This window comes from Bos taurus, chromosome 13 (genome assembly GCF_002263795.3).
Source record: "Bos taurus isolate L1 Dominette 01449 registration number 42190680 breed Hereford chromosome 13, ARS-UCD2.0, whole genome shotgun sequence".
Taxonomy (NCBI): domain Eukaryota; kingdom Metazoa; phylum Chordata; class Mammalia; order Artiodactyla; family Bovidae; genus Bos; species Bos taurus.
This window is the reverse complement of record NC_037340.1, coordinates 19,778,725-19,806,454: the sequence shown is the minus strand read 5'-3', so window position 1 is coordinate 19,806,454 and position 27,730 is coordinate 19,778,725. Positions and strand designations below refer to the sequence as shown.

General features: G+C 43.3%; 1 protein-coding gene and 1 long non-coding RNA gene across 6 annotated transcripts in view; one reads left to right on the top strand and one right to left on the bottom strand.

Annotated features, from left to right (window-relative positions):
• Nucleotides 1-8,575: 8,575 nt before the first annotated feature.
• LOC112449261 (uncharacterized) overlaps nucleotides 8,576-27,730 on the top strand; it is a 32,950-nt gene continuing 13,795 nt past the window's right edge. Inside the window, exon 1 of the long non-coding RNA XR_003037731.2 lies at nucleotides 8,576-10,091. This is a non-coding gene — a long non-coding RNA (uncharacterized lncRNA). The remainder of the gene's footprint in view (nucleotides 10,092-27,730) is intronic.
• The window catches only part of NRP1 (neuropilin 1), a 147,333-nt gene continuing 143,868 nt past the window's right edge, over nucleotides 24,266-27,730 (bottom strand). For 4 of the 5 annotated variants that reach the window (XM_025000766.2, XM_010811132.4, XM_010811133.4 and 1 more), the window contains one exon: nucleotides 24,621-27,455. In XM_025000766.2, coding sequence (XP_024856534.1) covers nucleotides 27,166-27,455 — 290 coding nt within the window. In that variant the 3' untranslated portion in view covers nucleotides 24,621-27,165. Of the gene's footprint in view, nucleotides 27,456-27,730 lie in introns of all 5 variants that reach the window. The other variant, NM_001205660.2, reaches the window with a different exon arrangement.

Genomic DNA, 27,730 nt, shown 5'->3' with positions numbered 1-27,730 from the left:
GGCAGGTCACAAAGAGTCTACTGACCTCTGTAGCAGACTGGTGGCAGGTCAATTAACCAAATTTAACCGCCTAACTGGTAAACTACACATTCCCTGTGTCAGATGTGTAAATCAGTGCTGACAGATGACATGATAGGGATATTCTTGCTGTACATTTATCTGGGGGCAATTAATTATAACGGTCTGGAATGGCATTTGTGCCTTGAAATACAGAGGCAGCTGAAGAAATTCTGTATGTACTGTTGAAGCAAATGCAAAGCTAATTTGCATTTAATTGTAATCGGCATTCATTTAGGGTCCTGGCAGCTGAGCCGCACTGCATGTCAACCAGACACCTCAGTGGATCACGAAGTTACCCTCTTGAGTGTTTCAGAGATGCTGACTGCATCAGTAACAAGTGGCGTTTTGGAATCCAGCTCAGAAACGAGACAAACTATGAAAGAAATGTCAAAAGCAGGAATGAATAAAATTGCTGAGTGCCTTTGGAAAGGCTTCTCCCCACCCACTCTTGGAAACAAAAAAATCCCAGATCTTCTTTTATCCACCCTTTCAACTGTAGCTGTAGAGCTAAAGCATGTTTTGCTAAACAGGCAGAGAATGAGTGCTATTTAACAAAGAACACATCAAATGTGGGACAACTTCATAGGAAGGGCTTAGAGGGAAAAAATCAAGAAATCAAGCACCCAAGCTCTTGCTGGTTTTGATGCCTGTCAGGGGAGAAGACATCACTGGCCACTGAGGAAGATTAATTGTTGTTTTTCTAGGAAGTTGGAAACCACAGGGCAGGATGTGTCTCATTTGAGTGTATAAGAAGTGGCCATAAAATCAGAAGACTTAAACAATATTCAAAAATGGGCATCTGCATTCAGCTATGTGCCGTCCCTTTCTAAGTACTTATCGTGGGTGGCTCTGGACTTAAACTGACTGTGTCATTACTTGAAACATTCTCGGAATTCCTCTTCAGAGGCTAAAGCATATTCTCATTGAATACTTTTGTCGTTCTTGTTTAGTCACTCAGTTGGGTCCGACTCTTTGCCACCCCATCTACTGCAGCAAGCCAGACTTCCCTGTCCTTCACTATCTCCTGGAGTTTGCTCTAACTCATGTCCATTGAGTTAATGATGCCATTCAACCATCTCCTCCTCCATCGCCCTCTTCTTTTCCTGCCCTCAACCTTTCCCAGCATCAGGGTCTTTTCCAAGGAGTCGGCTCTTTGCATCAAGTGGCCAAAATATTGGAGCTTCAGCTTGAGCTTCAGTCCTTCCAATGAATGTTCAGGACTGATTTCCTTTAGGATTGACTGGTTTGATCTCCTTGCTGTCCAAGGGACTCTCACGAGTCTTCTCCAGCTCCACAGTTGGAAAGCATCAATTCTTTGGTGCTCAGCCTTGTTTATGGTTCAACTCTCACATCTGTACATAACTACTGAAAAAAACCATAGCTTTGACTATATGGAAATTTGTCAGTAAAATGATGTCTCTGCTTTTTAATATGCTGTCTAGGTTTGTCATAGCTTTTCTTTCAAGGAGCAAGAGTCTTTTAATTTCATGGCTGCAGTAGCTGTCTGCAGTGATTTTGGAGCCCAAGAAAATAAAATCTGTTGCTGTTTGTATTGTTTCCCCATCTATTTGCTATGAAGTGATGGGACCAGATGCCATGATCTTCGTTTTTTTTTTTTCTTAATACTTTAGCTCTAAAATAATTTAGAGTGAAATCTGGTTCCCATCTAATAAAAATGTGTGTGTGTGTGTGTGTGTGTGTGTGTGTGTGTGTGTTGTGTGTGTGTGATATGCAGTGAGAATGGTTTTCTTATGTGGAATTGACTCTGGCTCTGAAGCCATTCCTTGAGGAGTGCTCCTGCACTTGTTTGAAAGATAATGTCCTTGCTGGAAGATGTCTATGGCCTAACATCTCCCACGCTTCGTTTGCTGTGGGAGCCTTTATTTATATTATCTTTATTAACAGCCCATGTAACCACTGTTCCTCAAAATTTGGGAAATACTAAACTACAGCCATTACAAAGAAAGGGACACACAGGAATACTCGGGAAGATGCAAGGGACTCTTCTGGTGAGACAAAGTAGATCGACTTTGTGTATTTCTTTTTTTTTCTCCCAATATGCCAACAAAGGAATACAAAAGACACATTCTCCAAGGCAGTAGAAGGCAACAATAGGCAAAGGATTGCAATACATTCCTGGGGAGTGAAGAAGCCCACAGAAGTGGCAAAGCCTTAGGAAAACAGAGAGAGCTAAAACCTAAAACCTAGATTCCCTGAGAGGAGATGTCATAGAAAGGTGAGCTGGTTTGCATCCAAGGAAGCACAGACCAGGGAGGTACAAGATATTGCTCTGAGACAGTCTGTGGATGAGATACTAGTATAGACTGAATGTCTGTGTTCTCCCCAAATTCATATGTTGAAACTCTAACTCCCTGATGGGATGGTATTAGGAGTTGGGGCCTTGGGGAGGGTGTGAGGCTAGAGCTCTCCCCAGCAAGATTAGTGCTCTTATAAGACTGCCTCTGCTCTCTGCCAGGTGAGGACACAAGAAGTCAGTGGTCTCACCAGGACCTGACCATCCAGGTACCCTAATCTCAGATATCCAGCCTCTAGAACCATGAGAACTAAATTTCTGTTATTCATCAGCCCTTGGTCTATTGTATCCTGTTCCAGCAGCCTGAGTAGACTGAGAAAGGTGCTGTAATAGGAAAGCAGGTAGAAGGTCTACCTGAAGAATGGTGAGGCCCCCAGGCAAGTTCCCCTCTCTTGTGTTCCCCTCCTATCAAGAACTAGAAGCTGATTCTTCCTTGGGAAAACTGAAGTTGAGAGGCTCTGAATTTCAAGACATCAGACAAAGATGTAAAGAGGGACAAAGTGGAGAAGGACACACCTGGGAACAAGGAGATTAAGTCTTGGTTTGGCCGAAAAGTTCATTCAGGTGTATGTTACAGAAGAATCCAAATGAAACCGATAAATGTGTTTATAAAGTATGACAGCTTCAAATATCCCCCTCCCCCACCCTCCTCCTGTGGGACTGCTAGCCAAATGTCCAGAAAGCAGGAGGTCAGATGATAGAAAATTCATCTATGGAGGAATTTGAGGGCCCCAGAGGAATGCTTGCATGTATTGACATTTGGGCATTCTTCCCTTAAAAAGGCTGGGTTGCTGTGTCATCATCTTAAAGTAAAGCCCTCTATTTTGTTCTGGCCACCATCGCTCATGCCCAGTGAAGTCCCATCAGGCTTTTAGTACCCTACCTTTAAATCCAAGAAACTGCTAAAGCTTATGAGCATTTAGGGAAGATCTCTGTGAAACAAAAACAAAACAACAACAACAAAAAACCAGAAATAGTGACACTGAAGAAAACAGAGATAACGTAGGGAACAGAAGAAAACAAACTTGGTATTAACATGCTTGCAAGATAAGCAATGCTTTTCCATTGAAACTAGAATCCATTACTGTGAAAAAAAAAGAATAAGATATACACCAAAAGCACAGGCAGTAAAAGGAAAAAAAAATAGATAAATTAGACTTGATCAAAAGTTTTGTACATCAAATGACACTATCAGAAAATGAAAAGAGAACCCACAGAATGGGGAAAATATTTGCAAATCACATACCTGATAAGGATTAAAATCCAGAATATGTAAAGAACTCTTAAAACTTGACAAAAAAAATCCCAAACAACTTGGTTTACAAGTACTTCAAAAGGCATTTCTCCAAAGAAGATATACAAATGGCCAATGAGTTCATGAAAAGTTATCTAACGTTGCAAATTATTAGGAAAATGCAAATCAAAACCACAATGTGACACTACTTCACATCTGTTAGGAGGGTTATTGTTTTTTAAAAAAGTCAGTAAACAATGATGAACCTGTTGTGAATTTAGGAAGGTAAAATGGCGCTGCCACGGTGAAGAACATTATGACAGTTCCCCCAAATTAAACAGAATCATCATATGATCCAGCATCCACTCTGAGTTATAGACTCCTGACAACTAGAAGCAGAGACTTGAACATATATGTGCACCAGTGTACACAAAAATATTTGTATACCAGTGTTCACAGCGGCATTACTCACAATAGCCAAAAGGAGAAACAACTCAAATGTTCATTGACAGACAAATGGATATACGTACAGTGGAATATAATTCAGCCTTAAAAAGGAGTGACATTCTGACACATGCTGTAACAAGGAAACATTTATGCTAGGGGATCTATTACTAAGTCAGGCGCAAAAGATTAAATATTTCATGATCCCACTCATATGAGGTACCAGAAAGTAGAATGTTGGTTGCCCAGGGCCATTGGGAGGGAGTGGGGGCATGAATGGGGAGTTATTGTTTACAGGGGACTGAGCTTTGGTGTGGATGATGAAAAAATTCTGAAAATGGATAATGGTGGTGGTTAAAAACACTATGTATACTTGTACCACTGAATTACACATAAATGGTTAAAATGGAAAATGCTTATATATTGTTGTGGTTGTTGTTTCAGTTGCTGAATCGTATCTGATTTTTTGCAATCCCATGGACTGCAGCCTGCCAGGCTCTTCTGTCCACGGGATTTCCCAGGCAAGAATACTGGGTTGCCAGTTCCTCCTTCGAGGGATCTTCCCAACCCAGGAACTGAACCTTCGTTTCCTGCATTGGCAGGTGGATCCTTTATTGCTGAGTCAGCAGGGAAGCCCATGTTACATGTATTTTATCAGAATTTAGAAAAATAAAGAAAAGGAGAAAAAATAAGGATAAGAAAGCGATCACGGAAATTAAAACTAGGACACCCCTTCTTCTAATATCTTATTAGAAAAATTAGAAGAGAAGATAGGAAATATCCCAGAAAAAAATAAATAAAAGGACAAATGGAGTAAAAGAAATGAAGATCTAGAAAATTATAGATTGAATCAGGAAGTTCTGTGTCTAATTCCCAGGAGTTCCAGAAACAGAAAATAGAGTGCATACAATCATCAAAGGATTAATACAAGAAAATTTCCTAGAACTGAAGGGTGTGATGTTGTCTAGATCAAAAGGGCCCATGATGGACTTAGAGCAACACACCAAGGGCTAAAGAAAAGCCTGCACAGGGCACAGTAAACTGGGGTAATGAAATGACCCTAAAAGATTTCAGAAAACATGTCACACACAAAGGACTGGAAGGGGGACAGCACTGGTGTTTCTGCAGTGACGCAGAGTTTGGAGACACAGATCACAGGGGCAAATTCTAAAAACTTGGTAAGAATGTGCAGGTAACCTTGTTGCAGGCTGCGCTAAATCCTTGTAAGATTATTTGTTCCCTAAGGCCCTCCTCTGTTGGCCTGTCAGACTAGGAAAGGGTCTTTGCCATCACTTTATAAAAGGCGTTTTCAGTTCCCTTTTCTTAAATTTCAGCTTTATGGAGGTGTAACTGGCATATGGTTTTTCTAGTGGTCATGTATGGATGTGAGAGTTGGACTGTGAAGAAAGCTGAGCACCGAAGAATTGATGCTTTTGAACTGTGGTGGTGGAGAAGACCCTTGAGAGTCCCTTGGACTGCAAGGAGGTCCAACCAGTCCATCCTAAAGAAGATCAGTCCTGGGTGTTCATTGGAAGGACTGATGCTGAGGCTGAAACTCCAACACTCTGGCCACCTGATGCAAAGAGCTAACTCATTTGAAAAGACCCTGATGCTGGGAAAGATTGAGGGCAGGAGGAGAAGGGGACGACAGAGGATGAGATGGCTGGATGGCATCACCGACTTGATGAAGATGAGTTTGGGTGGACTCCGGGAGCTGGTGATAGACAGGGAGGCCTGGCATGCTGCAATTCATGGGGTCACAAAGATTCGGACACGACTGAGCAACTGAACTGAACTGGCATTTAGAGCTGTAAGATATTTAGAGCGTACATTGTGGGGATTTGATGTGTGGGTACCTGGGATCATCTGCTCCCAGGACAGCATGAGAGTCTGTCCCAGAAGGGGAGGAGTCCAGAGAAGTGACAAATGACTCAGCTTCCTTTCTTTATTCTCCTCGTTTTGAGGCCCTGGAATATCCTTGGCCTCTGACCTTCTGTGTTTTGGTTTACCCTCTCCTTTGGCAGAGTTCATCCACCAATAGCTTCCTAGGGAAATGGAAAATTTGAGGCCCTATGTGCCAGCAAAGCCTTAGTTCTATCCTGAAATTTACTGGACAGTAAATCACCTAAGAACAGAGGACCCCAAGGTAAATCTGTCCAAGGAGGGCAGGGGCTCAGTTAACTATCTCTGAGGGAGCCTGTGCTGTGTTCTTACAGAACTGTGGCTGGGGGGAGAGAGTGACCTGGACACACAAATACATGTGGCAGAATTACTGGAATGTCTGAAGAGAAACTGGGATCCATACAAACAAAACCAGGCAAATGAACTGAATGGAGTAATTATTAACCCCTGGGAAAGAACTGTGTGTGAAAGGAATATTGACCTGCGTGCTCACTGGCTCAGTGTGTGAAAGTCACTCAGTCTTGTCTGACTCTCTGTGACCCCAGGAACTGTAGCCCGCCAGACTTCTCTGTCTATGAAATTCTCTAGGCAAGAATGCTGGAGTAGGTTGCCATTTCCTTCTTTTTCCTGACCCAGGGATTGAACCCACCTCTCGTGCACTGCAAGCAGATTCTTTACCATCTGAGCCACCAGGAAAGCCCGATGGGCTCAGTAGTGAAGGATAATTGTATATGGATACCTGGTTGACTACTGATACAACTCAATACTGTGATTAACCTGAGTTGGGAGGGTGGAAAAAAGCAGCAGGGATGGGGGAGGTGGGTGGTGAGAGGTAAGTTCTTATACACCATGGTGGGATTTAATAGTTAATGTCTAAACTGACAAACCAAGAATTAGAAATAGCAATATATAATTTAGAAATGTGACTGTAAACACTTTAGGGAAATCAAAAGAACTGATTATAGTTAACTCTGGGGACCATGCCTAGATCGTTTGATTGGATTTTTTTGAAAGCTGTGTGTGATGCAAACATCTGTGTTTGATAAAAAATGTAAATTAACCAGCATATTCTCAATTTATGAAGATTTGTGAAATAGAAAATTTCCTCGAAAGATAAGGTTATATGATTTGCATATTAAAATCAGAGATGTGCTTGTATGGGTTGAACCTCTGAAAGACTTCAGCTGGTTGCTCTTGTATGGAGGAGATTCACCAGCCCTGTGGTATACCAGTGACTACCATAGCCCTGGACACCAGGACAATCACAGTCCCTTCAGCAGTTCATTTTGGAACTCTGAAATTTATAATCGATCACCTCTTTTGTTCTCTTCTCTCCCACTTTTCACTTCTGATGTATGATCTCATAGGGTAGCTCAGGTATGTGATGGTTGAGGGGGCCAAGCTCATTTCAAGGATGGCACCAGGTACCTGGCAATTCTGATTGCAAGTCTCCTGAGGGCAGAGACTTTGAATTATTCAATTGAATACACACTTGCTGCTGCTGCTGCTGCTAAGTCGCTTCAGTCTCGTCCGACTCTGTGCGACCCCACAGACGGCAGCCCACCAGGCTCCGCCGTCCCTGGGATTCTCCAGGCAAGAACACTGGAGTGGGTTGCCATTTCCTTCTCCAATACAGGAAAGTGAAAAGTGAAAGTGACGTCGCTCAGTCGTGTCCGACTCCTCGAGATCCCATGGACTGCAGCCCACCAGGCTCCTCCATCCATGGGATTTTCCAGGCAAGAGTACTGGAGTGGGGTGCCATTGCCTTCTCCAAAATACACACTTATTGAGTATCTATTGAAGGCATGATCCTTGTACTAGATAAACAAATATGAGCAAATTACCATCCTTGATGTCAAGGCAGAGATGGTCATGGTTACTCATAATGCCAAAGCTACACATTTAAAGTATTTTAATAGACAAATTGGGGAGAAAGCATCCCAGGTGGTGCTAGAGGTAAAGAACCCACCTGCCAATACAGAAGATGCCAGAGACAAGCATTCGATTCCTGGGTCGGGAAGATCCCCTGGAGGAGGGCATGGCAACCCACTCCAGTATTCTTGCCTAGAGAATCCCATGGACAGAGGAGCCTGGCGGGCTACAGTCCACAGTGTCGCACAGAGTCGGAGATGATTGAAATGACTTAGCACACACAGAGACAAGGTCTTAGCCTGAGTTCTTTACTTACGGGCGCTCTTCCAGGGAGGCCCTTGCCTGGGACAGTCTGTGGGCATGTGTATTTGAGGTGGGATGGCTCCGGCCTGTCTTGTCCCTCATTAGTCAAAGTTTGCCCTAGGCAGGACATCACCTGCACTGCTGGCCTTTTAGCAGGTGAGATCCTACCCTGTACAGGGAGCAGCTTAGAGTTTGGAAGGGACAGGAGAAACAGGCCCTCTGGGGGGCCGGTCAGGTGGGGCCAAGGACTGGGTGCCAGACTCTGCACTGAACTAACAGCTGAGGGTCGGGACTTGGGGAGTGGACTGTGGTGGAGAAGGCTAGAAAACCTGGCTTACTGCAAGCACTAACCCACTCCCAAGCACCAACTCCCACCCTCTGAGCTTGCGAACAGCTTAGCTTGTAAATATTAGCAATTCTGATTGTTGGCCAGGAAGTGTGATGTCATTTTTAAAACTTTTTAGTCTAAATAAAGGAAAACAAGATCTCTCTCAGATCAAGGCAAGTAGTCCTGGCAGATGAGTTTATCAGAAGACTGTAAGCTCCCTGAATATCTTTTTCTCTTTGGTCCTGGGATGAATGAATCAATAGATTCCTATTGATTTTTAGATGAACAGACCTTACGGGAGAAAAAATAAAATAAAATTATACAATCTGGATCGGCTGTTCTAAAACCTTAGTGCCCACTGGATGGAAGTTTGCGTTTTTTAAGCAAGTTCAAGGTGATCCAGGTGTGGGTGGTTTGTGGGCCAAAATAAGAGCAACACTGCTGAAACCTGGGGATTTGTGACCATATGGATGTGACCTGCAGAAGGTCACACTGTATGTTTATTCGCAGCAGGGCCACACCTACAGGGCACAGCTGCAGATACCACCTTTTCCTTCCTATCCGTGAGAGGTTGGAGCAATATTTGCTACAGAAAAAGGAACTTGATCACAATGGTAACAAACAGCTTGTAAACAAGCAGAGAAGAGAACTGTCTAAACAGTGTGGTTCCAGCAGTCCCAATTTGGACTCGAGAGTCCCATTTCTCTCCCTAATAACCCCATCCCCTAGGACTGAACTTCATAAGCATTTATTAGGCACTGACTTTGTACCAGGCTCTGTGCCTCGTTCTGGAGAAGAAAGGCATTTAAGACATAAAGCTGTTCACACTTTAAAAGCTTCCTCTGCATCGGCACTTCGTTTGGGGGAAATGCAGCCTTGTCCCCTGTGACTCCAGTCGCCAGACACGTGCATGTGAAATAAGCAATGGCGAGCAGGTGAAGACTGCTGAGGTGTGAACCTGGGAAAACCAGTTTTGTTCATCTGAGACAGTGAAAAACTTTGTTGTTTGCTTCACTTCAGAGGGAATGGATGGCTATTCTTGCCTGGAGGCTCCGAGCCTGTGGGTCACTTTGACACAGAAGCAGCCCTGGTGTCCAAACCAGGCGATAAGGCCTTTGAAGACAGCATTCCACAGTTATCTCAACTTGGCAGTTTCCAAGGAAACAGGACCCTGAGTCCACTTAGCACTGCTAGTAATCAGACTGTGATGTTCCCAACACAAGTTAAATAGAACAAGTTTCTGATGGGACCCAGCTGAGGCCACATGGGGTGCCTCCCATGGCAATAGCACAGCTGGGAAATGATGAGTGACCTCCCTTCTCAGAGCAATCACTGCTTTTCTTACCTAATAACATTCCCAATGACTGCCTCCGACCTCATCCTTCCTCCCCCTGGGTGATGAGTTCTGCTCTCCAGGTTTCTAAACTGCCTGCAGCCTGGCAGCCTCCACGGCAGAGCAGTTCCCTCTTCCCCAGTCTTTCTTTCAATCACTCTGCACCACCCCAACTCCCCTGTGATGAGCTGTCCCACATCCTGTGGTGTTTGATCATCCTTGATGTAGCAAGTTATAAACCTAAATTTGTTTGCCTGCTGGTGTGTCCATGGTGGTCTTTATCTGATGGGCTTCAGCAAAGGTAGGGTGTGTGTGTGTGTGTGTGTGTGCATGCATGCTCCGTTGCTTCAGTTGTATCTGACTCTTTGCAATCTCATGGACTGTAGCCCACCAGACTCCTCAGTCCGTGGGATTTTCTAGGCAAGAATACTGGAGTGGGTTGTCATTTCCTTTTCCAAGGGATCCCCTGACCCAGGGATTGAATTCATGTCTCCTATGGCTCCTACATCGGCAAGAGGATTCTTTTACCACTGAGCCACCTGGAAAGCCCCTTATCAAAGGCCAAGGGCTGGCAAAAATGAGATTCTTTCCTTCTCATGGCTCACTGGCAAACATTTTACAGGATCTCAGAAAAGAAAGGAAAAGGAAAGAGCACCAATTCGTGGTGTTTGCCTATTTGTGTGGTGGAAATATTCTCACTTGGGTCAGTTTCAAGCTACTGATATGACTTCACTGAATGCTGAGTTGGGAAGAGACCCACATAATCAGCTTTTGATGGATTCATACCAGTGGGCTTGTTAGGGGAAGCACACTGATTGAAACCGCCCACCCTGGCCAGGCACCATAGCAACCATTTGCATGAGTTGTTTTATGACAGGAGATCCTGATAAGGAATACGGAACTAATAAGCCACCACCAACCCGAAGAGTTCAGGAAAGGTCGAGAGGAGACACCACGTGTCCGTCCACTTCCCAGAATCCCTCTCACTAGCATCCATCTTGGCTGAGCGATGCGTGCGCCACCAGGAAAGACTCTGAATTACAGTGATTGGCCAAAGACCACCCGAAACTAATCCCATCACCATAAAACCCGAGACCGCGAGCCACGCGGCAGAGCTGTTCTCCTGGGTTCCCTTACCCTACTGCTCTCCACCTGGGTGCCCTTTCCCAATAAAACCTCTTGCTTTGTCAGCAGATGTGTCTCCTCGGACAATTCATTTCCAAGTGTTAGACAAGAGTCCAGTTTCGGGCCCTGGAAGGGGTCCCCCTTCCTGCAACAGGCTCAAGCACATCTCTGCCACCTTCTCACCCGTCTTCCTCAAGCAGCAACATATTTTTTGCTCATTTCAGTTTTCCAGATTTTGTTTCCCACTGGAGTAGCATATGATTTTTTTCTTTCTCTGCATTTGGGTAAGGAATCTGGCACCTGGCTGATTTATAAGCAAGTCTTGAGAAATGTTGTGACTGAAATAAAAACTCCTGGACAGTGAACTCACATATAAAAGCAGACAAATAGCAAAGAACCCAGGGTTGTAGAGACCAGTAAACACACATTTGGGCTTTCCTGGTGGCTCAGCTGGTAAAGAATCTGCCTGCAACATGGGAGACCTGGGTTGATCCCTGGGTTGGGAAGATCCCCTGGAGAAAAGAAAGGCTACTCACTCCAGTATTGTGGCCTGGAGAATTTCATGGACTATATAGTCCATGGGGTCACAAGAGTCGGACACAAATGAGAGAATTTCACTTCAACACACATTCACGTGTCATAGTCAGGTGCTTCACTGAAGGTGGTTTTCTGGCCAAGGTAGGGGGCAAATGATTTCATCCTGGAGGAGAGAAACATCCCCTCTTAAGATAGCAACCCCAGTTCATCTTCCTTTGGCCTGAGTTTAATCTACCAAACCTATAGCAAGACCTGCCTTTTTTTTTTTTTTTTAATTCTACAAAGAAAACGATCTTTGCTGAATACCCAAGGAGTAATTATAGATAATGGTCCACGATCTGGCAGCTTACAAGTTCAGCCACTTGGCTGAGAAATGAATTCCCTGTCTGCTACTACAAGACCTCATTATGTGCTGCACTGGTGAATTGATAATGAAAAGACTTAAAAAGTGTCTGATAGCAAAAGAAGCTCCTTTCTTAGCCTGACTGGCCTCCAGAGCAGCGCCCTAGGGAACTCAATGCAAATTTCCAACAAGATTACCAGCAGCTTCTTATCTTCCCCTTGGAATGCTGGGAATGTGGGAACTGTGAAAAGCCCACAAAGATGGAAATACCATGGTTAAAGGGAGACAAAGAGAAATTTTCAGTTTGATGAAGAGAAAGAAAATGATTTAAGGTAGGCTGAGAGAATTGGTATTATTTTTCTAAAAAAGCATAAGCCCTTTGGACAAGATTACAAAGAAAATAGATCTCACATTAAGTCAGTACTTTGCTTGACAGATCTACATAGTATCTTGTGCTGAGGGTACCAAACAAAAGTTCAGCATCTACCGAGGGAGAGAAGTCATCAAGTCAGACACTTACTTCTTTGCTTTCAGATTCAATCTTAGACTTTCCCTGAAAGCTGTGTCTCTGAGCCAGGCTCTCTGAGTCACTGGCTTCAGGTCAGTTTCAAGGTGGTAGGAGCACCAGCAGTAGAATGAAGAATGGGAGATGCTAGGATAGCCATCCCCATTTCTATTTTGGGTGGTGACCCAGAGGTGCCAGCTCCCATGGACCAGATCTGGCCAGGTAGCCTTGGTTTCTGAATTCTGATAGCAGTTATTTTTCCGTCATTCCTCCAGCCCCATCCAGCAGGTAGCTAGCAGCTGTCCAGTGTCATTACAATCTGCATTGCCTCATTGTCCCCTCTTGAGCTTGTCAACTTTCTCAATACCTTTGTAACTAGTTTATTGCATCAAACTCTTGGAATGTTCAACTCCTAATGAACTTCCTAGAATGACCTTGATTTAATTATCTACAGGTTGACCTATATAGAAAGTGTGAACAAATAGTATAAAGTTTATGTGATGTTGCTAGAAGTGGTCTGTGCTTATGCTTTGGGGACCTAAACAGTGGCTCTCTCTCATTTATGGGGAGCAGGAAAGCTTATCCTAAGTGGAAAATTTGAAAATGAGCTCCAAAATTGAGTTGGAAGTTCTGAGGCAATCAATCAAGGAGGATCAAACAGGAGGAGAGAGAGTATTCCAATTGTTAGCAAAAAGCAAGCCAGGTTGACAGGGGATAGTGTTCTAGAGGAACGTCAAATAATCAGAAATCTTTGAAGAATGGGTCAGGCACAAAGCACATAGCTTTCTTGGAGGTTAGCAATTTGGATTCTGGTCTTTTTCTTCTTTCTTTCTTCTAAAAAACTTTTGGCCATGCCCTGCAGCTTGTGTGACCTTAGTTCCCTGACCAGGGATCCAACTTGCATCCTTTGCATTGGAAAGCAGAGTCTTAACCGCCGGACTATTGGAAAAGTCCCCAGATTCTAGGTTCTATGACTGTAGATGTCACTGCTGCTACTGCTAAGTCACTTCAGTCGTGTCCGACTCTGTGCGACCCCACAGATGGCAGCCCACCAGGCTCCGCCGTCCCTGGGATTCTCCAGGCAAGAACACTGGAGTGGGTTGCCATTTTCTTCTCCAGTGCAGGAAAGTGAGAAGTGAAAGTGAAGTCGCTCAGTCGTGCCCGACCCTCAGCAACCCCATGGGCTGCAGCCTTCCAGGCTCCTCCGTCCATGGGATTTTCCAGGCAAGAGTACTGGAGTGGGGTGCCACTGCCTTCTTCTGTAGACGTCACTACTGCCACAGAAGCCTTCAATTTCCCAGGACTTAGAGAAAGGGAACAACCACGTAGGAGACAGCTGGAAAAGTCACTACTGTGTGCTGACCCTCATTCATTCTACAGATGTGAAGGACCATTTGCCTAGCTGGCACCCACTGGATCCACCCAGTGGAGGAACTTTAAACTATGTGCTTAATGTGGTATCAATATTACCTAAAGTCTCTAAATTGCAAGGCACTCTAATTGAAAGTCAGATAGTGACTTCCTGGAAGATTCACTCGCTTGGCTCCATTTTATCAGGGTGGTGGGTGGAGAGGCAGAAAGAGAATTCCCAACCCACTACTTGCAAAGAGCCCAGAGTACATCTGTTAAATCTTTTTCTTTTGATTGCAGCACAAAAATGCCTAAAATTTAATTTTTATTTCCTCCCCAAATATACACATGCCAAAGGCAACTGCAGCCTTTCTGCTGGGGGAGGTCACAGATTCCAGTTTGAGAAACATATGTTGGAACCTTCCACTGACACCGAAGAATTAACACAGAAGGATCCTCTTGATTCAAGGGTGATATTTACATTTCTGTGCCATAAAGCATCTTTATTTCCCAGCAGAGTGAATTTTCAAAGTTGCTTCTCATTCACTCATGACTTAATACTTCCCCACAAGTTGGTGAGGCAGCCAAGGCAAATGGAGAGAGTGCAGTTACTTGCCAGAGAGCTTCTAACAGACTCCCATCAAGACAAGGGGTGGCATCTAGGTCTCTATTTTTGGCACTTTCCACAGTCTTTGTGGGGATGGGATGGCTGCTGTTATAGCAAGTGTAGCTTCTGCAAGAGCTCCAGGGCTAACATTCCATTGAAAAACACAGAAGCTACCTGGTGGACCCTGGTTCTTTCTCCATTAGACTACATTTAGGAGGCCATGTTCAAAGAGAGATGTTCAACCTGAGACAGAGCCTCCAGGGCTTTCCTTTCTCACTACCAACCACCTGACCCCAAGAGAAATGCCCTTCTGACCCCTACTGGCTGTGGTGGCACATGCATGAGCAAGCACAGAGACTCATTTGAGAGCTGATGTTGGAAATACTCTCCTAAACACTCTCCCGCTATGATTGGACGAGAAGGTTAAACATAGGAAAGCTTGACTCAGTCCTGATTAAACATGCTGGGAAGACAGAAACAAATAATCACCCCGTATATAGCAATAATGGAGCAACAAAGTAAATATTAAGGCAGAGGCTTGCTATCAATATTTAACTAGCAGATTAATGTACAGAGGACGCACTTTGGAGAATAGGAGGGTGACCAGAGAGGCAGAAATGGCTCAATTATGATACACTGTCACAGCCTGGGAAGAGGTAGGGGCTGTCTGCATTGTTTAACTTGAGGTTACCAGCAGCACACCAGAGGTAATCAAGGGTGATTAAGCAGGGGGAGGATGATAGGAGATAATTCTAGGCTCATTAGCATAAAGAATTTGTTGCGAGTACGGAATAGAGACATGCTGTAAATTCTGGCTGAGATTTCGTCCCTATGATTCCTGCATATCTGTGTCTCCCGCATCAAAAATTCTCTTAGGTTTTTTTCCGTCATTTATTTGCTCATCTAGGACAAAGAATCTTAAGGACCACTTCACATCTTGGGGCAATGCTTCCAACTACAACTTAACCTAATGTTTCTGTCTTGTGTTCATACAAACAAATCTATTTCTTAGTCCATTACTTTCCAACCACTTCTCAGAATGGGGAAACTGTCCAAGTATTGCACACAAGATATTTTTCGTGGGTAAGTGTGGGACCTTCTGAATTAAAGATTAAAGTGTATATTAGCATATAAAAGCAGCTGTGATTCTTAAAGAAGGATGTAGTTGTATATAGCATTTCCTGAAAATATTAGTCCCTCAGAACCATTTTTATGGGAGCATCTTAAATAACCAAGGTTCCGTGGAAGGCTTTTTATGAAGGGTTTTTTTCCTCCTGTTGTCTTCGTTGGTCATCCCACCAGTTTCAGTTAGTGTGTTCCCTCTACAATATTTTGTTCCTCCTTCCTTTGTGTTTGGGGTGAGATGACCACCAGCTGATTTTCTAGGATCTTTGTAACAGGAGTGAAAATGCCTGAGGAGACCCCATCCTCAAATGTGCAAGGCAACTGCACACTCTTGAGCCTTCCCCAGAGCACTGAACACATGAATGTACTTTATCCTTAGAAGTTAGAGTAACATGCAGACACTTCAGCACTTAATTAAAAAAAAAAAAACCTGCTGTTCCTCAACAGGAAATGACAAATTTCAGTCCCACTGGGACTGCATCATATTCTGATACCATTTCTCCAAAGCTAATGAAATGTGAACCTCTTGGAGGCCAGGAACGCAGATGATCACCTCTTCATGATTTAATACTTTAATGTCTCTGAGTTTTCTCCTGGCTCCCTCTGGCATCTTGTTCTCCACTCCATTCTGAGTCTAAGAATTTCTCCAGAAGCTGCACAGAAACAGGGATGTTTGGTCCTTGAGGGAGGGATTCATGCATCAGGGAATTAAAACCAATGAGAGAGAATTTTAGGGGTCAGGTTTCTCTAGAAAGAGCTCTGTTTCATTCCTGTCTTGGCCACTATGGATAAATTCTGCCAGTAATTCTGTTCTCAAAACTATTTTGTTCTTTATTAAGTTATTTATTAAACCTGTAATGATGCTAGTTTGTTCAGCCATTTGGCTTAAGTTTGAAAGTCCTATTTCTGTCATATCCTGTTATTTTATTTTCTAATTATAAGTTTTTGTTTATTCATATTCTATATATAACATCAAATAATTGTTGTCTCTTTGGTTTCTTATGTTTTTCCTAGATGGTGTTTTTGTTTTTTTCTATGATGTTTTTGTGTTTTCTGTTATTTGTCTGGTGCCCAGATGCTTCTCTTTAACCTGTTTATGCTTGGACCACTGAGCCTGGACGATATTTTTGCTCTGACACAGAATGGCTAACTCTTGACTTTCTCCTCACTCTATCTGACCTACAGTGTGAGCAAAATGAGAAATGAGAAAAGAGGGGGGCAAGATCATCTTGGTGGTTGGTGTCTTTGTTAGCATATCTGGGCTCAATTTTAAGATTTTGTTCAATGTTCTAAATTTGACATCTAATCAGTTATTAGATGTTATACTGGTTTAGCCACAAATGTCAAAGCATCAGTGATTTAAACAACATAGAAATTTGTATTTCTCTTGGAGAAGGAGACGACGGAGGATGAGATAGTTGGATGGCATCACAGACTCAATGGACATGAGCTTGAGTAAACTCTGGGAGTTGGTGATGGACAGGGAGGCCTGGCGTGCCGCAGTTCATGGGGTCACAAAGAGTCGGACACGACTGAGCGACTGAACTGAACTATGTAACTAACTGAACATAAACCATCTGGGTTGGTGGCACAGACGTGTCAGGGAGCCTCGATTCTTCCTGCTTGTCAATCTGTCTATGCATTATGGGGATACTGGGCTTTCACTGGTACATCCACAGGCAGTCAGTGTGAAGGGAAAAAGAGCAAGGAATGGGCATAATTACTGTTTTTTAAAGCTAGGAACCTGAGGTTTCAAGCATCACTTCCTGTCCCATATGACTTGCTCAACTGTAGTCACAAGGGCACAGAGTAGCAAGGGGGGCTGGGAAAGGTAGTGTTTCTCCTGGGAAATCAGATGTGCAGGTGAAACTTGGGAATTCTATCACTAAAGGAGGATTTCCCTTGTGGTTCAGCTGATAAAGAATCTGCCTGCAATACGGGAGACCTGGGTTCGATCCCTGGGTTGGGAAGATCTCCTGGAGAAGGGAAAGGCTACCCACTCTAGTATTCTGGCCTGGAGAATCCCATGGACTAGATAGTCCATGGGGTTGCAAAGAGTCAGACAAGACAGAGCTACTTTCACTTTCATCACTAAAGGAAGAAATTAAAGAATGAGTTGGCTCTGCCGCACCAAATTTCCCATTCCCCTAATGGGGGGATATAATTAATTTCCAGGGAGGGAATACACATTCACACACCAGGAAGCAGAACGGTCACAAATCCTAGCAAACACTTCCCCAACACAAACGGTCCTCGATGACAGACACATGTCAGAACCAACTAGCCAAATACCCAAACAGCACTTTGTGCTCAAAAGAAGTTAGCCCAGCTGCACACCAGTGGACTGGCTGACTTACTGCATCTTGGAGCGCTTCAGTTTGTCCAGACGCATGTTTCGTTCCACTGAGGAAAAGCGTAAGTTAACAGCCAGTGCCGGGCAGAGATGAAACAGGGAGGATCCCCGAAGCAAACGGTTTCAGCAGCCACTAGGAGTATCCCCTCAAACCCCTCTCCTAGGGACAGGTAGCCATGAGCAGCGGCTCCTCACAGCCACCCTGGTGCGTCCTCATGGCGGCAACGTTGCTCGGGAAAATCCTGGGAGCCAGATGTCGCGAGAGCCCCACGCGGGAGCCAAAAACCTGACAGGGAGTGGGGATTCGGTGCTTGTCACTCTAAAGCCGATAATGAGGCGGAATTGGTAGAAAGGAAAGTTTGCTTTATTTCAAAGGCTGGCAACCTGCATGTGTGTGGAGTTGGGGGTGGGGGTGGAGGGCAGACTTCTGTCCAAAGGCCAGCTCCCCCTGACTGACAATCATAGGGCAAGAGCGTTTTTATCGATGGAGGGAGGAAACATCACAGTCCGCTCTGATTGTCTTCTTGAAATTGGTCACAGGGTGGTCTGATCAGTGTCATCTTAATTGTTTTAAGTACAGTTAACTTTTAGTGCCACAGTTGATTTGTTCCCATTTCTTTGAGTTCAGTTCTCAGAACTGTGGCTGCTTCTGTCATGGCTGCAGTCTGGTCATCATGTAGTTAACCTCTTTCAGCTGGTGGGGGTTTCAGTATCTATAAGACAGTTCACAAGATACAGCTCAGAATATTATCTGTGCCCTTGAGGAGAAACTAAAGGTCCTTGACATTGCTTAATGACCAGACTATTATTACTAGGTCTCATTTGAGTGTTTTCCTTTGTGTATTTTCTCAATTCTCTGATTAAACTTATTGTTTGGCTGAAGTTTTTCTACATATAAAAGGCAAGCTGAGGACAGGAGTTGCAAGGACCATAGGGTCCTGCTCTGTTTCAGTAGGGTGTGAAAGAAATGTCTTTTAAGAAAAAAACTCAGTATACGAACCCTCTAAGTTCTTGCTCCAGAACAAACTCCTGGTAGGTTAAACCTGCCCAGAAAATTCCCCCTCATTTCCCATTTCCACTGAAGTTCTCTTTTTCCAACCAATCACCATGGCTCCTTCATTCAACAATACTTATTTAGGACCTATAGTGTGACAGGAGCTATTCTATGTGCTGTGGAAACCGCAGGGAACTAAACACAAAAAGTCGCTGTCCACGTGGAATTTGCATTCTATTAGTATTAGTGGTGGAGAAGGCAATGGCACCCCACTCCAGTACTCTTGCCTGGAAAATCCCATGGATGGAGGAGCCTGGTAGGCTGCAGTCCATGGGATCGCTAAGGGTCGGACATGACTGAGCGCCTTCACTTCCACTTTTCACTTTCATGCATTGCAGAAGGAAATGGCAACCCACTCCAGTGTTCTTGCCTGGAGAATCCCAGGGACAGGGGAGCCTGGTGGGCTGCCGTCTCTGGGGTCACACAGAGTCGGACACGACTGAAGTGACTTAGCAGCAGCAGCAGTATTAGTGGGGCTTCCCTGGTGCCCCTGGTGGTTCAGATGGTGAAGAATCTGCCCGCAATACAGGAGACCTGGATTTGATCCCTGGGTCAGGAAGATTCCCTGGAGAAGGGAATGGCTACCCACTCCAGTATTCTTGCCTGGAGAATTCCATGGACAGAGGAGCCTGGCAGGCTACAGTCCATGGGGTTGCAAAATGTTGGACATGACTGAGCGGCTAACACTCATTTTTTTTCACTTTTCAGTATCAGTTCAGCTCAGTTCAGTTCAGTCGCTCAGTCGTGTCCAACTCTTTGCAACCCCATGAATTGCAGCACACCAGGCCTCCCTGTCCATCACCAACTCCCGGAGTTCACTCAGACTCACGTCCATCGAGTCAGTGATGCCACCTAGCCATCTCATCCTCTGTCGTCCCCTTCTCCTGCCCCCAATCCCTCCCAGCATCAGAGTCTTTTCAAATGAGTCAACTCTTCGCATGAGGTGGTCAAAGTTCTGGAGTTTCAGCTTTAGCATCATTCCCTCCAAAGAAATCCCAGGGCTGATCTCCTTTAGAATGGACTGGTTGGATCTCCTTGCAGTCCAAGGGACTCTCAACAGTCTTCTCCAACACAACAGTTCAAAAGCATCAATTCTTCGGCGCTCAGCTTTCTTCACAGTCCAACTCTCACATCCATACATGACCACTGGAAAAACCATGGCCTTGACTAGACAGACCTTTGTTGGCAAAGTAATGTCTCTGCTTTTCAATATGCTCTCTAGGTTGGTCATAACTTTTCTTCCAAGGAGTAAGCGTCTTTTAATTTCATTGATAATAAAATAAATGAGTAAGGTATATAGTAAACAAAAAGGTGATAATTTGTATGGAAAGAAGAAATAGGGAGCAGATATGGGATTGCACTCTGGGTATAATTTGACCTGGTTTTTTTTTTTTAAGTTTTTTATTATTTAAAAAAATTATTTACTTTTGGCTATGCTGCATCTTTGTTGCTATGTATGGGCTTTCTCTAGTTGTGGTGAGAGGGGGCTGCTCTATAGTTGCAGTGCATGGGTTTATCATTGCTGTGGCTTCTTTTGTTGCAGAGCATGGGCTCTACAGTGTGGGCTTCAATAGTTGTGGCGCATGGGTTTAGTTGCCTTGTGGTGTGTGGGATTCTCCCAGAGCAGGTATCAAACCTGTGTCCCCTCCATTGACAGGTAGATTCTTAACCACTGGACCACCAGGGAAATCCTGTACCTCAGCTGTTGTAACCTCAATTCATAAGATTGTTTTAAGTGTTAGTGGAAACATCCAGTAAAGTTTGGTACACAGTAAGCATACGGAAAATTGCAGTGGTCATGATGATAAGGAGTTAAGAAGTTTTCATAGAGTAGATTCAATAATGCACTTGCTGATTAGCTGAAGCACTCACATCCGTTGTCCGAGCTCTGGGTGCTTAAGGGACAGGGACCAAAACCAAGCTGGGTCACTGCGTGGATCTCTCCAAACACCCAAACTTTCTAATAAATACAGGAAATAAATCAAAAGGATGTTATTTGGATGACAGAGTATTTCTTCTCATAATTCATTGGAACTTAGGTAGCTTGAATATACATAAAATTAAAAGATGACCCAAGAAAAATTATGTCTAAGATTCTACATATCAGGTCTTTTTAGATAGAAGGCATGAATAACAGCAGAAATTTTGCAAATGATCTGAGGGTAATGATTGAATCTGCTTTAAATAGAATCGCATATTCAAAGTCAAGAAGCAATTTAGTCAGTGTTGAAATTTTTCAGAAGTTGGATGAAATTAGAGCAACAATAGCCTAATAAGCCATAGAATGCTTTCCCGACAGGATTACATCAAGACCATTAGTGTTGCCAGCACCACCTCTCTGCAAGATGTTGATGGAGCCTTGAAGAGGGTGTTAATTAACTGACATTAAAAGTGATGGGCAGGGGAGATGCTCAAATCACTGAAAGGAGCATCCCAGAGACCAGACCTACTCTCTATCCTGGCAAGTTGTCTCATTCAAGCTGCTGAAGGGTGAAGCTCTGTTATAATACCATCACCAGAGAACAGGTCCATTTCAACCCAACATTCTGCCAGAGCAAGAGATTTCCAACTCTATTAATAGGGCAGTGATATTAATAAAATTCAGTCAGTTGGTAAAGAATGTGCCTGCAGGGCAAGGGACCCAGGTTTGATCTCTGGGTCAGAAAGATCCCCTGGAGAAGGAAATGGCAAACGACTCCAGTATTCTTGCCTCGAAAATCCCATGGACAGAGGAACCTGGTGGGCTACAGTCCATGGAGTCCCAAGAGTCGGACATGACTTAGTGACCAAACCACCTTTGGTTATGAATGTTACACATTTATTGAACCCCTACATCATAATAGGTACCCTTCTATATGGCCTAGAAAGACCATCTTTCTGTATAGAAAAACCTTCTTTTGGGAGTCACTGCTGGGCAGCAAAACTATTACGAGAGTTTCTTGCTTATTTGTAATAAGGACCCCAAGAAACAAGATTAGAAATTATTGAAGCAAGATTAAATTGGGTTCAACCTAGTTTCACCACTCAGGATTTTAGATAAGATGATAGAATTGGCTCATGAGACCTTTATTTTACCATTCATGATTTTAACACCAGTCAGGATTTCAGCACCTTTGGAAAGCAGTAAACTGTGTGTGATGAATGAGGCAACTTCTTTTGAACAGAAGGATTTGGCTCTTCACAAATGGATCCTCCTCCTTTCCTCCTAATCACACTGATGAGTAACAGAGTGTTTGCTTAGTGCTGCATGTGTACTAAGTCGCTTTAGTCATGTCTGACTCTTTGCGACCCTATGGACTATAGCCCTGCAGGCTCCTCTGTCCATGGGATTCTCCAGGCAAGAATACTGGAGTGGGTTGCCATGCCCTCCTCCAGGGGATCTTCCCAACCAAGAACTGAACCCAAGTCTCTTACATCTCCTGCATTGGCAGATAGGTTCTTTACCACTAGCACCACCTGGCAAGTCCCATTTGCTTTTCTCTATAGCACTTTAAATGTTTCATCAAGCAACATACTTCATGAGGCATTATCTCTTCCTCTCAGAGAAGTCCACATGTAGGGTCCTCACCAGCAACATGCTTCCAGGCTCAGTGAATGAGATTTCCACTTGCCCAATTTTACTGTTTTCCAGGCTGCTCAGACTCTTTTGTAATGTGTTTGAGAATCTGCAGGTGTGTTCCCTGTCTTGGAGTGTCCTCAAACCACCAGGTAAACTCTGGAATATCTGGCATAGTAAACCTGCAGGCTGGTCAGTGCTTCTCAGACCCAAATGGATGGGCATGTGAGTCATCCAGGGATCTTGTTAAAAGGACTCAGCGTGTCTGGGGCATGTTCTGAGACTCTGCTTTTCTAAGAGACTTTCAGGGGATGCTGCTGCTACTGGCTTGAGTAGCCAGGCCCTCTGTGAGGGCTTCTCATGCTCATGCAGGCAGGGTTATGGTGTGATAGGAGGAATGGACGGGGAGATGAGACCAGATCCATCCTGGATTCACCCTTCAACTTGCCTAAACTTTGGATTCCTCATTTATAAAGAGGAATAATGACAAAGCTTAGCTCCCAGAGCTGCTGTGAAAGTAGAATGTTCTCAATATAAAGAAGTATAGCATCATTACCATAGAAGTTTCCCACAGAGTTTATTCCTTCTCTCCTGAAATGATATAACTGGTTCATGGGATCTTTAGTGCTATTAAGAAGTGACGTGTGTGTGATAATATAATGCTCTTATTTGTATAACTTTGCAATGTTTCTTTGGAATATTAAAAAAATAATGCCAGAGATCACACTGGTCTCATTCGCTTCTTGGTGCTGTGTTCTACTTAGTTCGAAGTTCCTTCCCTCTGGCTTCTCAACCTGTGAGCTGAAAAGCTGCTTAAGATTCCCTCATGATAGAGTTCAGGGAAATTTCTGGCAGAACTGCTTTTCATTGCAACATGACAGCTGATTATCACTGGGAAGCAGAAACATCATGGAGTATTACAAAATCCTTCTGATTTGCAAAAAGATAAAGTACAATCCAGCCTAAGTGGTGATTAATATGTTACCACGGAAGACAGGAGATGGGATGATAAATAATTTTCATGTTTTAAGTTAAATGTTTCAATCTTTATGACATATTTTGTTCTTGACTTTGTGAAGAATTATACCGTGATTTAGCTCCTTAAACCCAGGAAGAAAAGCCTAGCTTAGCAGCTAACTAGGGATAAGAAATGGGTTGAAAGCATTTATGTTTAAGGTTTCTCAAACAAGGAAACAGACCCATGAATCTATGGCCCTTAATTCGGAAAGTATCTCTGGATTAATTCTGGTAGATTCATCATAAGTCATCATGTTTTCTGGGTACATCCATGAACATAAATAGAATTTAAATTCAGTAAAGTGAATACCCAGCTCTGCCTCCTCTATCCATGGGGTTTTTCAGGCAAGAATACTAGAGTTGGTTGCCATTTTCCTCCTCTAGGGGATCTTCCCAATCCAGGAACTGAACCCACATCTCTTGTGTTTTCCTGCATTGCAGACAGATTCTTTACCTGATGAGCCATCAGGGAAACCCTTTCTTTAAGCAGAGAAACCTCAAACTCCACTGAGTAGGGCACATGTTCTCTTGTTAGTTAAAACTTGGAAGATGCCAAAGACATCAGTGTCCAGAGAAAAGTAGGAATATTGATTCACTGGGAAGAGCTGTGCAGAGCAGTCCACCTTCTGAATAGCATAGATTTCCTATGCTTCAGAATTAAATGTTCCTATAATCAGAGGAAGGTAAGGCAAGAACTGTTGGTTCATGAATGGTACTCTATCCTATAGAGCATGCTTTGATTCCACCCTTCTCATCTTTGTTATTGTAATTATTATTATTACTATACTACTGTTAGTTTGGTCCCGGATGGACTCAAAATTTTCTAAGAATTACCAAGTAGCCAGCTGCAATGCCATGCTTAGCTTTGCCCTCTAATGAAATTTAGCACAGCTGCATGCATAAACACTATCCGGTTTATTACCTATTTTCTATAAGAACAAAACTTACCAACAGACATATGGGAATTTCATTAAAAACAAAAAACTTCACTAAATGGAATATAGAAACATTTGACACATGATTTGGAGTTAAAAAATTTCCATTTATAAGGCCAAATTCTTTATGCCTTATCTTGACAAGTGTCCAATTTGGGTTGATGTTCTACTTTCAGGAAATGTTTTCTTAATCTTCTCTCCTTATTAGGATATTATTTTAAAAAAAGAACTTAAAAAAATCGTGAAAGTTATTTGATGCTGGAATAATACCAATTTCTTTAACAATAACAAAGCTAATATAATAAAAGCCATCAGGTTTAGGATATTTTATGAAAATGTTTAATTCAACTGTTTCTTTGGAATGTAGTAGTCATAGTTTGGAATTTAAGTTACAGTTCAGTTCTATGTGGTTGTTTTATGCAACTCAGTGTCTGAGAATACAAATGTCGTTTAAAGTTAAGGCTTCGCTGTTCATTTTGAAACAACAATTTACAAGTGTCATATTGTCATAGAAAATAAAAATTTCTGTAAAAAAAATTTGCACAAAATTTTATGATGGTACAAAACATGAAGCAATAATATACCAGTAAAATGAAAACATTTTACTACAGAAAGATTTATAGATCTCAATAAAGAAAAAAATATGTTATTTTACACCTTTTAAAATTATGAAACAATCTAAAACAATATAAACTGAACATTTTGTAACACTGCCTTTACAAATTAATAACTTTATAAACATATAATTTTTAAATATATTTATCAGTGCAAGATACTTTAAAATTTAAAGTTGCAGTATCATTTTTCCTTGGCTGAGGACAACTTTAAGTCTGTTGCCTAAAAAAAAAAATCAAGCCTTAATGCTTTCATCTGGGTATGATTATAACGGCTGAATGGATGCCCCTGGGGGTTAGAATCTATTCTTCTTTCATAGTGATCAATACTTTCCTGGAAACAAAAGGCATTCTCATTTCAATTAAACCAGGATGAATGGACTTTCAGCTCCATGATGCAAATGTGACCCCCACAAATGTACTTGAGGGAGACCTACAGCAGTGCAGGAGGGAGGAAGTTCTTCTGTCCTACATGGCAGGGCACAAACGCATGGAAAACAACCAAAGCTAATCTTTGGGCTAATTCACATGCTGCCTCGTAAGACATTTATGTCTCTGTGGCTTAGGTCTTGCCAGCTCTAAGGCAGGCTTTCTCACTGTGAGCCGCTGGAAGTTTCTAGAAGCTTTCACTAAGTCTCTTGTTTTCTCAGGGTTTTTGCTGAATGGAGTTTTAAGAACATTTGTTTTGACTTTACTCCTTTTCTTCCCCTCTCTTATCTTAAAATACTCCATCCCCAGGCACCAGAATTTATGGTCGCTTTCTTAAATTAACCATTCCTTCTTCCACTTCCCTTGCTTGACTCAATACCAAAACAAGAAGGTTCTCATGGGTCATTTTCATGTATTTGGATGTAAAAATCTCTGATTTTTGGATTTTGAGGGGATTTCATCCCTTTGAGTCTCACTTGAAAGCCAATTATTTCTTCCCTCAACTTAACCACTATTTCTATTGAAAGCAAACATTTCTATTGAAGATCATTTTGATTGGTATAGATAGCAAATGGCTTTAGGAAAAAAGATACTGTCACTTTAACCAGTTAACAAGGAAACCAAAGTTATACTTTGGAGGGCAAAGTTAGGAATTTCCCTTATTTATTTATTTTTCCAACATAAAGTCTAGTAAAATTGTTTGCCATTCCCAGCAGGTTAAAGCTGCAAGTTTCTTTTCTGAAGAATGGCAAATGCTTAAATCCTAAGAGAGAAAAAAGACAGAGGGATAGCAGAGAAAGAGTTTACATTTGAAAATACATTCCATATGAAAGAACAGGAAGAGAGAATATTGCAGCTTTATACAAAAGGGTCAAGAGACATGAAATTGAACTACGGAAAAAGCGGAACGATTAAGCCACGTTGCCAAATCTTCGGAGCCCTTGCCTTCCTGGAGGCTGACATCTCACACTAAAATATACTTTCTTCTTCGTCAGCAGGCCCCCAGGGTTTGATTCAAGAAGAGGGCTTTCACCAGCGAAAAACAGGGCGGGTGAATGTAACACAATGAGAACCAGTACAAACAAAAAGGCACTTGAGAGGACATAGACTAGCCAGTGCCAAGGATTCTTCGTTGCGGTTGTCCGCATCACACCCAGTTGCCAGCAGTGTTTATGATGGCACAGTTTTCTGTATGGAGTTCACAGCACAAGGTTGAGTACAACACTGGAAAACATCGAGGAAATCTGACGGTATTGCTTCGTAAACAGAGCTGACACACTAGACTGGTACTGAGGCTACGGTATACTTAACAGAAAACACCCTACTCCTTCTTTGCCTATCCACGACGCGGGCGATTATACACAAGGCCAGCTTCAGGAGTCCACTGAAAGGCGGTTATTCGAATATATTCTGGGCACTGGGGCTGCAGGTAGCGTGTCCGTCAAAGGGGCCCCGCTAAATACACTTGGTGCCAGCATTTTGGATTTTGCACAGTTTCCGAAAAGAATCCAGAAGAGGAAGAGAAGAGAGAAGGGGAAAGGGGAGTCCTTCGAATGATTAAGTCAATCATACTTGGTCTCAACACCAGCATTTGATTATTTCAACGAAACCAACAGAAAGAATCTTGACTGTACAGGATTCTGATTGTTAACACAGCTAAGTTGTCCGTGTCTGTCGGCCAAACTCATTGAAGCTCCTGAGAAAAACCTGGCTTGGCGTCATCAACGCGCTTCCCAGCCTGAACAGTGAAAGATCAGCCGGTCCCCAGCTCAAGCTCTGTCCTCCGCTCCACTCTCCTGCTTGCCTGCTCACCTCTTGTCTGCTTTCATGCCTCCGAGTAAGTACTCTGTGGATTCAGTTTGTCTTTTTTCAACTTCACGCCATCCACGAGTTCAAAGTTATAGTTCTCCAGGGCAGATAAGTTTCTCTCTGACATCCCGTTGTGCCAACAGGCACAGTACAGCACGACCCCGCAGACGGCGCCCAGGAGGACGCCCAGGGCACTCATGGCGATGATGGTGATGAGGATGGGGTCCAGGGTCTTCAGCACGTTGCCTGGCTTCCTGGAGATGTTCTCATCGCCTTCTCCCGCGCCTTGGTAGCCTGGTGTGCTCCCTGGGGAGAAAAACAAAATTGGCTCCGTGAGTACTGCTAACACACCAGATGACAGTAGACAGCAAAATGGACAAGAAGTTAAGCACACATCTGGTTCTGGGCTGTCCTTCCCAAGACAGCCCCTGGGGGATTTCCGTGGTGGGGTTTGGCTCCTCCATTGCCAAGAAACACCAGTGTTTATGTTTGAGAGTTGTTGGGAATCAACGCGTGGGAGGGAAGGTATTGGGGCTTTGGTGCTGTGATTTCGACAGAAAGCTTAGCACATGGAAACCACT